The sequence below is a fragment of the Echeneis naucrates genome, chromosome 17 (assembly GCF_900963305.1).
Source record: "Echeneis naucrates chromosome 17, fEcheNa1.1, whole genome shotgun sequence".
Lineage (NCBI taxonomy): Eukaryota > Metazoa > Chordata > Actinopteri > Carangiformes > Echeneidae > Echeneis > Echeneis naucrates.
In genome coordinates, this window is record NC_042527.1 from 12,844,658 (window position 1) to 12,861,252 (window position 16,595).

Sequence of the window (16,595 nt, forward strand, 5' to 3'; positions counted from 1 at the left end):
ACTCGGACTACAGCCAGTCGTTTGTTCATGCAGTGCGGTGGTGTGCTCGGCATTATATTACCTGGCTTGCAACCCTCTGGGACTGTGCCGTTCCAGATCTGATGGGTGAACTCGGGTCTGTTGTCGTTCATGTCGATTACATTGATCACAATGTCAATAGGGTTTTCTACCTGGTTGCCGTTCAGGTCCACTGCATGAGCTCTCAGCTGGAGGGAAATACAAACACATCTGGACTGTCCGACTTTTCAAGCAAGAACTCTTATCAGCTGTGAAAACTATATATTAGGAGAAACTACTCGCAGAAGTAGTAGTCAATTGTTAAACTGCTATGATAATTACTGAAACAAACTGTAATTAAAGTCTCTTAATGCATGTAGATGAGCATGTAGTTTTTCCTGCTACTAGCACATGCAGGTAATAGCCCAGAGGTTAGATTTAGTCTCATACCTGCCCGGGAAGACAAAAACTCGAGCATTCTGGCTACATTTTTATGGTTGTCTCTTGAAACATAATCTCAGGGCAGTTGCCAAAAACTGTGTCAGCAAAGATTTAGATGTTTTATGAAAAATGACTCAGATCTGCTGAATCTTTTTGCACTTCAAATATGTGTTGTTTTTTTTTTTTTTTTTTTTTTTTTTTACACACATAATTGCAAGTTTGGTTTCCAACAGAGGACTTGTGCTCTAGAATAAATTTAAGAAATATATTGCACATCAAGATTCAGGCTCTGTAGAGTTTTCACCACATATTTTTATATTTTACCTCAATGTCAGGTTCAAGTGCACATTTATGAACAAATTTATGTTACTGTGTCGAGTACAAATGCAAAAAATGAAGCGGCTAACTCATACCAGTGGTATGCTCAACTAAAAAGTTGAGTCACATAGTTTACTTGTACTGAATGAGCATCTATGAAGCTTTTTTGAGGTATATATAAAAAAACAAAACCCCTGCATTAGAAGAACATGTTTCATGGTTTACTTTAATCATATGAGTCTATCAGTTGTGTTAAGAATGAAAATGTACCATTAAAAAGAAAGCTATAAAATTTAAATGCCATAGAAGAGCCACTAATGAATAAGGCAGCTCTACAAGAAGCTCAAGGATTTAGCATACACACGCAATCCATTCATCACATCTCTCAACAAAAGTCACGTTAAACCCTTTAAATTCTCAGACGGATCAGTCACATCGCCTGAGAGACCTAAGTCTTTACTGAGACTGAGGATGCCATTTATGGTACACATGACCCTCGAGCACATGCCAACAGTCAGGAATATACTGCATTGCCTGCGAGAACACATTTTTCTTGATAAAGATGTCTGGAAAAAAACATTTGCAAATAACAGAAATATGATCTGTGTATTCTTTAACTACTGTGTCTGACTTACATGGAAGCTCGGGATGTGTTCTCGATCCAGAGGCTTGTTGACTGATAACTCTCCAGAAATGGGGTCAATGATGAAGATGCCAGTGGGAGGCTGGTCAGCGCCAGGGCCTGTCACGCTGTATCTGAGGGACCGGCTTTTGTCATGGTCTGACCGAATCTGTGGGTGTTAAGAGTTGTTAATAAACAACAATAGATACTGAAACATATTGAGGATCAGCCAGTACAATATTTTATGTTTATGATACAAATTTACCACTAATATTGGTCACTACGTAAACCCAAATTGCTAATTTAGCTAATAAGGCACAGCAAGAACTTAAGATGATTTTTTAAAATAATTATTATTGTTAATTGATTAATGGCTTGCATAGAGATGTGTTGAAAGTATTTAATAACGGTATAAACTATACATTTTTCAACAAAATTTTGAGAATGAGCTTTGTGTGTGTGTGTGTGTGTGTGTGTGTGTGTGTGTGTGTGTGTGTGTGTGTGTGTGTGTGTGTGTGAGAGAGATCTGGACTTGGACAGAAATGTCAGTGAAAAGGTTGATAAACTGCACTCATCAGGAGTCTGTCTTTTGTCATTGGTCCTCCTGTGACTCTGAACCTGAACTTGGTGCTTTTGGTGTTTCTGGAGCTTCAAATGTGGACAACGCAGCAATGTAAATATCAGACAAAAATCTGCTTTTCTCCAGAGAAATTGTATTTGAAAAGGTGGACGGTGGACATTAGGCTCATTTCTGAAAAGGCCAAAAATCTTTACAACTTTGAAACATTTTTTGTTAACTTTTTGTTAACTTGTGTTCCTATGAGGATGATTTACATTTCATTTTCTCAAACAATTTTCAGATCAGCTCTCCAATCTAGTCAAAGACATCACCACTCTGACCCTGAGCATTAGGCGCAATGGGGAGCTAAGATTTTCACTGAACTTCTCCAAATTGAGCATGATACTTGAACAGTCACCGACTGTGTAAAAGATGTCAGGAGGATGAATGCATTCCTGAATATACAAGACTTTTGTCAGCATTCTCAACTTTGAATGTAGTCTGTGGCTCAAAGTATACAGAAGTAGTAGAGATATGAAGAGGCCTCAATATATTTCTGTTTTTTGGCCTCCTCTCATCCACTAATAAGGGTGTTTTTGGCTGCATTTTTCTAAAAAAAAAAAAAAGTCAAAACATACCGATCCCAATTGGGCCACACATTTAGATTTGTAGTGCCTGATTTTTCTCAAAGCTGTGTGACTAGTAGCAAATTAAAATTTTGATGGAGGAGATATAATAAGAAGAAAGGAAACACAAATAAGACCAAGAGTGCCTCTGTGCTTTGCCTCGCGGCATTAATAATATAAACGATAATCAAAAGTGAATATCTACCGTTTGAGAGGCTAAAGCAGCAAGTCTTTGTTAGTCAATTATTCATTGAAATTGCCAATATAATTGCCAATGTCCTATAGATTGACTTGTTTATTGACTCGTTATCATCATCATTTCAGCACTGGTTTAAAAATAAGTTGCTGTATGAGTAAAAGGGTGGATATAAAGAGTGTTTGTGCCAGTATAGTATTTAGCTTCTGTCATGGCTGGGTTGTTTGCCCTGTAAGCTGAGACCCTCTGTGCCTTCAGCCCAGAAACATGCTGAGCAAATAAAGTACTTCCTCATCCTGATATCATCCACTAAAGCCCAGGAACATCCCCTTTAATATGGCTGGATTAAATGTAATACATGCAAATGGCATGTACAGAAGTTAACATTCAGCAAGGAAGTTCACGTAATTTGTTGAAAATGGATGTACTTCTTCTTGGAATTGCTTTTGTAAGTATTGCTTGTCCTCTGTCAGCCACCCACACCCTAACCAGAGAACTGTTGCAAATGAACTGGGCCGTGGACGTCCTTGAGCCATGAGAAAAGGACTGTAATATCTCAACAGGCAACATCAGGACAATTGTGCTGGTGACCACGTCAGATTTCTTTCTGCTGATAAATAATACCATGTTACGTTGGTACAGACCCCCCCTCCGAAAGAAAAGATGAATAATGCGGTGTGTAAAAAAAGAGTCAGACCTTTAACCAAGTGCCGTAAATAATATAAGTATTTTGTTGAAGGCATAAGTCTCATGTCTGTGACCCTCTGAGTTTAAGCTCGGGGCAACAAGGGTGTCAAATCAACAAAAAGCATTTTCTTTGGATTTGTGAGATTGGTGTGTGTGTTGACATGCATATGCGTGGGTGAGTTATGTTACCCGGACAAGCTCTTGTGGGAACGGGCCACGTGAGTTCTCCGGGACATTGATTGGGGGGATGACCCAGTCTCTCTTCATGCGTTTGAGTTCGCTGTCTGTGTTTCGTGATGGAAACACTATTTCCTTCAAATCCTTGGACACGGCTGGAGGTACTGCAACTTCCTGGACCTGTGAACAGGAATTTATTTAGGTCAGTGCCAGGTTATAGTTAGCGTGATAAAAAGCTGAACTAAGACGGTAAACGTGCTCAACTCAGAATGTAAGAATTAACACATTTGCATTTCAGCACAGCCTTGCAGAGTATTGTTATAATGTTTTATAATTATGTATCCAGTTAGAATGAAAGCCTTAATTCTGCTCATGTAATTACTGTGATAAACAGCAGCACACTACCTTCCTGCAATATTAAGCTGATCGGTGACCCTTTTTTTGCTCCTACAAAAAGAAGCTGATGTGGTGATAAAAGCGAATATGCTGCCATTTTCTGCATACCCTAATAAGCTCCTGCCTGTTCAGTCAATCTCTTTTTGCACAGCTTTCTCTGGATCTTAAAATATCTGAAGTTCAACATGTGATGATATGATATGCTTTGAAATACTTTGGTGTGGCTACTGCAGCAACCACACAGCACCAGCGCTGGTTGGCTTTAAATGTCAGACCTCTTCTTATGTGCTGATAAAATGCACCCACACAGACAGACCAGCTTCCATAATGGATCTGCCACCCTCCCTCGGCTGTAATGAATGAGATTTGAAACAAAGGAGGATGGTACCTGCAAGCCAGACACTAAACACACAGATGGCTCAAATTGCCTATGCCGCTCCAGAGACTGAGAAGACTGAAGTAGTGCCAGAGAAAGTTAAAACAACCTTGAACAAAACATGGCGGGAAGGGAAACAGAAAAACAATATGTAAAATCTGTCAATGTCAATGAATGATAGGTGGGATTTCAATGGAACTGCCAAAAACCTTGAAGTATATTTCATACTGTTGCCTGTAATTATTTGAATGTTGATTGGTTGTGAGGTAGTCAAGGCCAAAAAACTATTTCCAAATGTCCTATGCAAACAAAAAAATTAATTACCACTTTGCCACCTTATATCATGACCCATATCCCACACCCCCCCTTCTAACATCTGGGGAGCTGTCGGAGAGCTTCCACTAATCATGTTTGAAATGCGATTATACTGCTTTCACACATTGGAAATGCAGAGAGGCAAGCGGACAGATAACAAAAGGGCATGATTCAGAAATATCTATTACCCTATTAAAATGGGTGCGAGTGAGCAGTAATTATTTCCAACCTGTATCTTGAATGATGAATGGCATGGTGGGTTTGCTCAGCCTAACACGCATCTATCTGTAGTGTGCTGGAGGTCTGTACTCATCCACACTATCAGAATCCCCTCCATCTTCTGACTATTAGTCTACTTCAGCGTCTCAGAGAGTGTTAGACTGAGTGTGTGTGTGTGTGAGAGAGAGAGAGAGAGAGATTACATGTGTGACTTCACTCCTTCAGAAAAATTGCTCCTTTCAGATTATGAAATATGTGCAGACTGCGGTCAAGCCGAGGTTCTGATAGCAGAGGAAAATGTGGGTGAGGAGGGTCTTATGTTAATTAGGATATTGTTTTGCTGCCACTGATTAAAATGTTTCCCTAAGGCTGAAATATTCAATGCAACAAGCAAAAATAAAAAAAATAGTTCACATGATTAAGATATGCATGATGAGTTATGACATGGATTGTGCTGGAGGGAAGATACCTGCCCATGACCTCATAAATGTGCAAGTGATACAGCAAAATCCCTGCATTTGTTATGGTCAAATCAAGTCAACATTTACAGAGCTGACAGTTGTCAGTGATGATACAGATGATTGCATATGGAGAACCCATGACTGTGATTCTTACTTAACATCTAGAAATTCTATAGAAAGTCTATGTTAATCCGTTGGGACTCCTATGTATTTGCCTTTGACCAACTGACAACAGTGACTAATGGTATCATTAAAATCACATACCTGAAGGAGCCCCATAGTAAATGACTGTCTGCAGCTAACGATGGTGTTTTGAAAAGCCAACCATTACTGACTACAAGTTTAATTTTGGTGCAGCAGACCACTGCATCCTTAGCACCCACAGTAACCACACATAACTGTCGGCATTAACTTTTAATCTGCACTCACATAAAATATGATGGCTGTCTTTCTTGAGATTATCTGCTGAGCTACACATTCAGAGATGGCCTTTTGTGGTCATTTGTTTAATTGTATTACATGGATTAAAAACACAGTGAAGCACATCGGTCTTTGTAAAGCAAACACAATTACTGCATTTATGGGTATTCATTAAGACATCAGACAGCTAATGATTTAAGATCTTATCGCAATGATTATAAACAAATGCACAGAGAAGCTCTCCCATAACCCTGGAGAATAGGTCTGGTAAGGGAGCAGCATACGCAGTTGAGAATAGCTACAGTAGTGTGTCTGTGTTTGTGTAGTGTCCTATAAATTTAAAGCAACAAATATTATCTGATTTAGCAAGATCACATAATCCACTGGCACTGTAGTTGAAACCACTACAACAGCACTGCCTTTGGAGCTTCTTTTCATTTCCTGGTTACAAAATAGACAGATGAGTTTTTTCTCTTTTTTTGTGCACTTCCTCTGATCCTTGGCCAACCATAATGTTGACATATGAGCACACGGTCATCCTAACTAATTGCAGATGACTGCGTAACGCGTCCAGCAGAGCAACACTCTACAGATCAGACAGATGCTTGCCGTCAAACAGTGAAAGAGGTGCGTCCCTTTTTGGATGATAAGGCAATAACCTCACAATCACAAGGCATGCTCGCTGAAATCATTTTTATGAGGAGCTATTTTGCATCTGCTCTTGATACTCACTGACCCTGTTGAGTATATGTTTGTGCACCTAGTAAATTGACACATTAAGTTTTAATGAGCACATCCCTACCCAGTCTCTTGGAACACCTGCTGAAATTTAGGCTTAGAGCATGCTAGAGGACTGTACAAATATTAACCAAAAATTGTGAGTGATCTCAGCTATGACAAGAGATTTAACTGATTATTAATGTTTTGACTATAACAACACACATACCAGATAATTCAGTCTACCAAACACTGATTTTACAAAACTATTTGAAAATCTCACATACATTTTTGTGAAAAGGCAGCAGCTAGTTGCCGTTTCACCTAAAAATCTTTGTCTTATAGATTTTATAGAATGAGCGGGAGATTATGATACAGCTAGTGTGAGCTACAACTACAAGCTAATATCACTGTTATTTTTGCACAGATGGTGAGAAGATGGTGAGAGTGAAGTCTGTGTGATGCCATTCGCCATCGCTGACTAGAAGAATATGATATGTGGTGAGGTTTAACAATAGCATTAAAATGATATCTGTAAATCCCTTACACCAGGAGATCATGTGGGCAGATCAGCCTTGAATGGGAAACACCCACATGATTATTGGGAGGGACGAATCACACACCAAATCTGCCCAATTGTGCAGTAGGGTGGAACCAGCATTGGGCAACTAGTCATCAGACAGACAATTGACAAAACAAGTCAGATATGCTCTGGAAGTGTAGTCACCTGCTGCCTGGACTGGGTGGAGGGCATCAACATGACTTGAGTCACCCATTGCTGCAGCTTGGTGGAATCGCTGGCCTTGATCAGCAACGGTGACACGGGGAGTGTTGAGTGCTGAAGATTTCTGGCAGCATAAATCACTCCATCAGACTCTATCCGGAAGTCAGAGGGGTTACTGCATTCATACCGCACCAGGATACTTTGGCCACAGTCAAGGAACCTCACTGTAAGAGACAGAGACAGATGGATTCAAGTAAAAAATTACCAGAGAGAGATAAACCAAGTAAAAAAATTTGATACATAGGAGGTGGAAGACAGACAGCCACCTCGCCAGACAGAGAGACAGAGAGGAGGTTTTCTCATTCTCCCTCTCTCATACATTATTCACTTCAAGCTATGCCCCAGAGGTATTGCTGAGAACAGGTGCAGTGGAGGAATGAGTCGGAGGGAGAGAAAACAAGAGAAAAAAGTGCCCCCCTTAAGGGCTATTAAAAGGAGTCCAAAAACCTGAAACACAACATTTTAAGCCTGATGTGTATATTATATTGTCTAGATGCCCCTCTGTGTTTAGATTTGATAAAATACATGCAGTATGTGTAAATACGTAAAATTCTGCCAGATAAGTTTTATTTTATTTCAAGATAGGGCATTGCATGCCAGCTTTGTCCCCCATGACGTACAGCAATGCCTTCCACGGATGACTACCTATCCTCAACACCTCAAGAGACAGAAGTAAGTGCGTGTGATGTTTATTTCATTGGCCTGTTCACACAGAAAACACACCAAAACTCACACACACATAGAGATACTGCAGAAAGGCTGCTCATGGGGCCCTGAGTCCCAGAGGTGCCTCAGCGGCAGTAGTACAACACCAGTTCATGTTACAAGTGAGTGACAGTATAGCACAACCTACGTAGCTCAAACATGTACACACTCACAAACATACTTCACTGTGTGATCCTGTTGTGTGGTTATTTTTCCCTGGCAGGCCCACCTCATGTTTATAGCTCACAAAACAGGATAAAGGGAAAGATAAAGATTCCTCCCAGCCTTAAAGATCACAATGCCACCATATATTGTTTGTGTGGAGGCTCTGCTGGTGCCGCATTGAATTATTAAAGCAGATGTAGAATTACTTAACAAAGGCCTTGAAGAAATGTGCCTAATCTTCCTTTGTGTTGCTACCTTGGGGACCCACTGATGTCTTCAGAGTATCATCTGCAGTCTGAGTGCACAGAAAGGGATGCAGAAAGGATGCTGTAGATCCACTAAGGGTCTAAAAGGAAGTTGTAAATTTACGTCAGTCCCTAATTTAATATTATTTCCCAAACACTTGCAATCAATTCTGCCAAAGTGCACTAGAACCTACAACTAATACATCTCTCAAATGATGACAGCGAAGGTGTTTTTTTTTTTTTTTTGTGCTGCCTCTAATAGCCAACAGGGCAAATGGTTTCAGACACTTGAATTCAGCAGCAACAAAGATGTACCTGCAGAAATAAAAGCACAGCCTCCTGAATGGAAGACAGGAGCAAGATGTGCAAGGAAAAGCTTCCTCTGAAAAAGCTATTATTGAACAGTGAATGTTAGAAAAGCGTGCGGGGGAAAACAGAGACCACAGCAAGCATCGTATATAAAATAGAATAAAATAGAATGCATGTAAGAGAATGCAAGAGAGATGGAAAAAATATGAAGACATCAAAGGAAAGTTTTGAAAATTGGCATCCAGCGTGTTCAAAATGTATTCATCCCAATGAATGAAAAAGCAATCTTACTCTTCTTTATCAAAACCCAAACAGGGAGAACAAATTTCTGCAAGGACTGGGTGCTGCTTCTTTCCATTAATGTCTGCTAAAAGATTTAAACACTGAGACAGAAGAAGAGAGCAGCACTGAACTTAACTTTTTTTTTTACCTGAAGAATTGCTATCACTCTAAATATTGCCTACAAGGTGAATTAGCGTTTAAGGCAGCTCCAATAATGAAGACAGAAAATGACTATATCTTTCTTCTATGCTGGAATACATATGATATTGACCTTCTCCTGGGTGCTCTTGTTCAATTGCCATTGACCAATTAGCTTTTCTTTTCTTTTTTCTTTTTTCTTTGAGGCTGGTAAAGCAGACACAAGGTATATGACTTTCTCTTTCCCAAGGTTTCGCCACAAAACCACCCACCTGTAAACTCAAAGCCTTCAGGCAATCAACCTAGCCAGCCCAAGTCAGCAGATGCTCAGACCGAGGTGGAATACAGAGTAAGGGACTGTCAAAATAGCTCAAAATATTGCACAAGAAAAGTCCATAGATTTGGGTTTCACGATATTGCTGGTGGGGGAGGTGGCTCACTCACATATTTCTAATATTTGGAAGAAGAAAACTACACATTGTTTAATAAATGTAAGGAAAGCTAGAAATTGGTCAATTGATGTTCTTTCATTAATAAAAAAAATTGTCAGTTTTGCTGACTTAAGGTAATTAAAAAAAATAATTTAATTAAAACCATTTAAAGATATCACCTTTTGCATATATTTAAATGTGTTGTGCTGGTTCCTCTGCCCTCGTGGCATTCAGGGCATTCCAGTAAGAATTTTGTCAGTTAGTAGGAAGTGGACACCAGTACTGCTGACCTTGCTGCCAGATTTTGGATTCACACATATTGCCTTCCTGCCCCTCGAAGCTGGGTGTCTCCATATTCGATCCTGCTGGCACTTCTGACTATACATTTTTGTGAGTGTGTGTAGTGAGGAACTTGACAGCAATGTTCCCCGTGTGGGTTATTTTAGCCATAGCCTCTTGTTGAGCACAGCTCCCATTCTTTAACATTGTCTGAAAATCAGCAATTAGGACACTTCCCAGAGAACCTTCAGCAGTCAGCCCCTACGGCAATTGCAACAAAAACTCCCAGCAGGCACCACGCTTTCCAATGGTAATGAATAGGAATGTCCAGTATGTGCCTATTCATTTATCAGACACTCTGGTGGATTATAAAACCACATGAATGCGTAATGTAGCTTGGTTTAAAACCTGACTGCTTCAACTTATCTATATCTAGATGTATTTGCTCCCTAAGGTATAGAGCCAGAAGAGATCTTGACTCCCACACCCTATCAGACATGTCGTCATGGGCACAAAGATAAAGGCCTTTGGTTTGGACAGAAATGCCGATGCAGCAGAGTGGAATTGGGGGTTGGGGTTCGGAAAAAAAAAAAAAAAAAGAAGAGGGAGAGAAGAGAGGGAGAAACAAGCCTGTCAGCAGAAAGGCCTGTCCAACTAATGCCCTGCACCGGGGCACAAAATTATCTCCGACTCAATGATCCTATTCACGGCTTAGATGCCCCCCCTTACTGACAAGCAACACAAAAACCCCGGCTAACCTCTCCGTAGTGCCAGAGTGCCTCCCTATTGTCTGTTTCATCACGTGACAACTCTAACTCAGACAGACACAAATAGTTAGTGAGAGAGAGACGGGGAGAGGCAGAGAGAGATGCATTTAATTTGGAACATGGAATGCCGACTCTGACTGCAAAGACGAAAAGAAAATGCTCTCCAATTTCAGCTGCTACGCCCGCCTGCCAAATACAGTGACTGCAAATGAGCATGCTGAAAGTCCCCCTAAGTGTGACAAGACAGAAACCTCTCAAGTGAGATCATCTCAATACATCATCATTCATTTTCTGAGAAGTGAGGTCACTGACATTTGAGGAATACTCCAGATAGGTGTTTCATCAGTAGCAGGAGATAAATGCAGACCCCACAAATACCCCAGTGGTCGCCCAGTGGTAGCCAACCTCAACCCTGGCAAATGATACAACATCCCTGACAAAATGCATTATTCACAAATGAATGTGACCAGGTTTAGTACGGCGGCCAGCACTGACAATGAGACAATGCAATATGAAGCAGAGGCTCAAACTGAATGTGATGTGTGACACATCCATGCTAGCACCACTGTTTATAAGATCCCGTTAAGCCCCAGTGGAGCTCGCACTCTCATACCTCAATTCAAACTGCTGTGATATGAAATTCTAATCCTGTCCCAAACTGGGGGGGAATATGCTAAATTAAGGTCAAAAAGCACACCGACTTTACACCCAACCATAAAAATATCCTTCATAGCATAGTCTAACTGCCCAATTATTGCACAAACTAAAAGCACAATAGACAGTTTTTTTTTTTAAATGACTGCTTGCTATGTGTAATTGCGCATGCATATGTTTTTGTTTCTAGCTTTATTTTTTCTGATGCTATTTTTATGAATGCCTCCTCACAGCTTCAAGGCTGGTAAGTAAATAAACGCCATTATGCAACATATTACATTCTACTCTACACACTTATGCGCATTTCCATGCCGATGCTTAAAATGCTAGCCTATTTTTAAATGGAAATCCTTCAGTGGAAAATTTCTGGTTTCCTGCTTTCTCATTTGATGCAATCAATAAATTAATTTATGTTTAATTCCAAATGTATAAACCATGTGCATTTAAACTGATGGATCTAACAGTGAAATTTAATCATGTCGGCAATTACTGCAATGAATCTGTGGTTGTGAAAACATCATTGATTCTTTTTAATAAAAAACAACCAGCACTAGTAGAGTGGTAAACTACGTTTTTGATTTGCCCATCACTCATCGTACTCATAACATTTCTAAATGTCCATTAATTCACAGACACTGAAATGTAGACTGAGATGAGAATTGAGTGTATTTCTGTTTTTAGATTAGAGGGTATTCTTCAGAGAAAGTAAACTGTTTATAGCTGAAAACCTGGATCTGGGAATGATGATACCCTCTTTCACCAGACTAAAGCCCTTGAAGGCGTTTTACTAATGCACTGCACTTCAAACGCACAAAGCATTCCATGCATTTAGAGCTGCTCCTAAAATATGTAAGTGATTTGCATGAAAAAAACATGCAATGTTTGTACTCTGTTCAGTGTCTCTGGCAATTTAAAAAACTAAAGAGGAATTTCATCAGAGCCTAAACACATTTTTAACGAGCAGCTGGCTCATTTTCCTACATTTTCCTACTACTGATTGCGTTGACCATTCCCTTAGCACTTGCTTTGTGTAGCGTACGCATATTGTTGGAGCCATTTTTTCATCCAAAAACTGCTGCCTCAATTATAGATTTATGAAGAGGTCCTCTAAAACCGTATTGCTACTACCTTTCCTTATCGCACGCAGAAACATAAACACCTTGGATGTCTAAGCAGCAAGAGCCCGATGAGCTTACTCAATCTCAAACAGAGACTTTTAAGCTTCGTTGATCTAAACTGGCCCCTAGGAGAAGAAAACTTTTTGTCTTTTCTTTTAGCGCTTGCTTTCTGACATGTTTACACAGTCATCCACTCTCCCAGGTTACAGTAACCCCCACTTGACAACTACAGCATTCAGAGGACAATTACCACTGAAGCAGACTCCCCACCAGCAAAAAGCGTCACCTCTATTTCCTTCAGGGTGTCAAAGTTTCTTTCTTATATTTTTCAATACAAAAGGTTCTATGTATGTTATTTCTCCACAATGATTAGCCCAGAGGAATCTACCTTCTCCCTCTCTGCTGGCTGTCTTATACCTCCACAGCAACTCCATTCCTTGTAGATACCCGCTGGGTTCGAAGCAAAAAGCAAGCTAACTGCTGTGATCTTAATAAACTGACATTCAGTAAGAGCCTCTTATACCAGTGGAAAAAGCCCCATGACAACTTGACTCTTTTGACTAAGTAACATTTGGCCTTTGAAAATTTACAATCTCAAAGGATAGTTGTGAAGGGGGAGCATAGGGGGACATCACAATTATTCTTGCGCCTTTGTTGGGTAAATGAAACGATTCTGTGTTTTCCAGTACAATGACAGCCAAGCATTGTGTGGATTACTGTGTCACTGGAGCCAAGAGCTGATAAGGCTAAGCTACATCCCTCTGCAGTTATCAGCACATAGCTACTGGGACTTTGTTCTGTGAGTTATTGAGACGAATGGCTTGATACAGAGGTTTAAGTGGGGTATTAAACTGACCACATTACCGGGATGTCAAACAGGCTTCCTCTTTATGATGTCTTCAGCTGAGCTCTTTGACCACTGTAAAAAGCTTACAGGTGAAGCTCATTATGAAAAGGCTTACACTGATATACTGGTAAACCCAACAGCAGAAATTGATAAATGCTTTATAGAGTCAAGGAAAATTTTTATTTTTCTTGCTTTTTGCTCAGAAGTAAAAAAGAAAAAGAAAAAAGAAAAAAGATGTCATCGTTTGAAGAAATAAAATTACAATGATGCTGCTCAATGTTTGTAAAATGTGACCAGAAATATGTCAATACATCCTTGTCTTTTGAACCTAGAGTGAACAATGCCCAGCTGGTAGTAGCTCTCTGATGTCTCAGAGTTATCTGCTAAATTTCATACTTATATACAATAGATACTTTGTGTATCCTCTACAAGGTTGTTGGGTTTTAAGTACTGTGTATAACCTTGTTCAACTTAAATTACTGCCACTGGAAACTCTGCACACGCTTCAAAGTCTTTAATGATATAAATAGGGAAGAAACGGGATGAAGAAGAAAAGCAGATTGGAATGATAATAAAAAAAAAAAAACAATTTGGAAGGTTATAGGCCAGAGGCAGATCAAGACAACGAGATGCCATCAAGAAAACGGTGAATAATAACCCATTTAAAGGTGTCTGCATGCATCACTTTTGTTGTTACTGTATGACTGGGTCATTCTCTGACCACACAACACACTAACACACACTTTAGTAAATGCTCCACTGCACCAGGCATCCATCTCAGCTGTGTCACAGTGCTGCTGCATCTCAGGCACTTTCAGTTGGACACAAACGTGAGTCTCTGGTTGGGTGAGAAATTCTAATCTAAATTTTAAACACCAGATATAGATCCTGTTCAATTTTTATGCATGCAACTGCGATATAAGACAAAGACACTAAAAAGGCAGTGGCTCCAGCACTAGGCACGGTGAGATTGACGCAGAAAACTGATTTAATTTTTAAGGGAAAAAAAAAAAAAAAAAAAAAGCACATCCATTTCATCAGCTTCACACATTTTTCACTCATACATATATATCTCAATGGTGTAAACAAATGTCTTGACATACATAAAAGACAAAATGGTATGCACAATTTCTTTCTATATTCTAGGTTAGAAACAAGAAATATGCAAGTAGAGCAGTTAGTGGCAGCATCAGCTAATCACTGGGAGCCCTGTGCCTCTGGGTCCAAGTTGAGCTTATATTTTCTGAAGAGGCTGATCACAAGGGCTGTGCACTAAAACTGCTCCAGTGAAACCTGTAATGTGACATTATAAGGCCCTTTTGATCTGAAAACCACAGACTCGAGGCTATTAGTTCTTCTCCTTGATCATTTCTGTCAAAATGCCATCATAAAAATCAAAGAGGCAAAGAATAAGGCAGTGACCAGTGATGAGCTAACCTTTGCTGGCATGTTCCTTTTTTTAATCACACCAGCAGAGCAGTTGCTCTTTCTCAGATTTGTTGCTGAGAGAAGGAACAGAAATATCTCTCTGGCCAGAATGGCACCAGCCATTGTTCCACAGAGACAGCCCTTTTACTGGAAAAATTGAATAGGTGACTTATGCAATGATGTCAATGTCTCATTCTACTTTCACACAAGTGGAAAACTAATAGTGTCAAATTCATGCATAGTTCGGCTTGGCTCTTCAGCCCCCTGTCTCCAGCTGTAGTAAATATTATCAGTCAAACACTACCCACTAAAGCTAAGGCTCAACACTGGCAGAGTGTGTCTCCCATTTAAACTGAGTCAGAAGAGCCTGTTTATGGAAATTACATCAACAATCACTCAAGGTTGGTCTGCAACAAGATACTCACTTACTGACAACGAGAGCAGAACTGTTATCACTGCTGAATCACTGGCGTCTGTGTAGTTGAAGATGGCGGGTGCCAGACATAAATGCTCCAACACCACTTGGACCACATTCACAACCCTCTTCTAAAAGTAGCACGTAGAAATGTATTGCATTGATCAAAGCCTGACAATGATATATTTGTCCTTCATGCAATGAAGAAGTGAAAAATGAAAGCTGCATGTTCAGCTACATCTTGGCTCATAAAATGTATTATTGTGCAACAGGGGTGCATGGGATGTTATTCGTAAAAGGTAATAAATGCACTGCATCTTTGAAAATATAAAATCCAACATCAGATATGTTCTGAAGCACTTCTGGACAGTAACAGGAAGACAACAACCTGCACAGCCTATTAAAACTGTGATTTGCACTGGACAAAGGTTGTGCAAATTAATGTTCAAGTAGACACAGCCATTTCCCGGGAGATTGACCACCAAGGATACAATTTGTACGTTATCAATTTTGATGAAATTAGCATGGTGATGTCTTAAGATGTGATTAAATTCTGACAAATTGTCTAAGCTCTTGTGTCATGGCTTGACATGGAGTTCATTTAGTGTTGGAAGGAAGGAGATCAAGCTACCGTAGTTAATAATAACCACTATGCGTGACAGCGGTGCCTTCCCTTCCTATGTGATACATCCCATGTATAGCTGTGCAGCACATACTAATCACTCAGTCTTTATTGTTCTATTGAAATGAAAGTAGCCATCAAAACTCAAAACTCTGGTGCTAAATAAGCCGCATGAATGACCATTCAGAACGAACACAATGTAAAAAAAAAAAAAAAAAACCCATTATGTCATATTTACAGAAAATCACAGAATCAGATGAATCAGAATCAATAAACGTTACATGGCACCATTTCTCACTTGCTTAGTGACTCATTCATACATTCACAAGTGACTGGCATTCAAGGCTGCCTTTGGCTGTGGGTGTAAAAAAACAACACCATGTGCATTAAAGAGATATTAGAAAAACCACAGGGAAAAAGAGGATGTCAATTTTATTTCAGTATTTCAAGACAATGTATAAATAACATAGAGGAAGTTCCTCTTTTTTTCCTGGCTGTCTTTAGTCCATTCCTGATTGATATCTCCCAGATGATTATATTTGTTTGCTCAAAGTGGGCTGGTGTTTACGATTCTTGTGAGTACATTAAGTTTGATGACTTAAGCGAATTTACAGAAATCTGTCTAAACTGAACTGAGATCTAATCTACAAATATAAACCCAAACGCTGAGGCAAACGGAGAATGGTTTGCGCGGAGATGAAATTTCTGTGTGCAAATGAAAATTCAACTGTTTTCTTAGCAATGATGACTCCATACTAATTAACAAGACAGTGATATAAAAAAAGGCATGATTTGTGCAGCTTCTCTACATTTATGAGGAATAATAATTATGTCTGCTTTGCACTGCTGAGTTGTCCATCAACCCCATGCAAATGACTA

General features: G+C 39.7%; 1 protein-coding gene across 1 annotated transcript in view; it reads right to left on the minus strand.

Moving 5' to 3' along the window:
• cdh2 (cadherin 2, type 1, N-cadherin (neuronal)) overlaps positions 1 to 16,595 on the minus strand; it is a 57,572-nt gene that overhangs the window by 14,097 nt on the left and 26,880 nt on the right. Inside the window, exons 3-6 of the mRNA XM_029524811.1 lie at positions 7,255 to 7,475; positions 3,636 to 3,803; positions 1,392 to 1,547; positions 62 to 206 (exon numbers count right to left, since the gene is read on the minus strand). Of these exons, the coding sequence (XP_029380671.1) occupies positions 62 to 206; positions 1,392 to 1,547; positions 3,636 to 3,803; positions 7,255 to 7,475 (690 nt within the window). The remainder of the gene's footprint in view (positions 1 to 61; positions 207 to 1,391; positions 1,548 to 3,635; positions 3,804 to 7,254; positions 7,476 to 16,595) is intronic.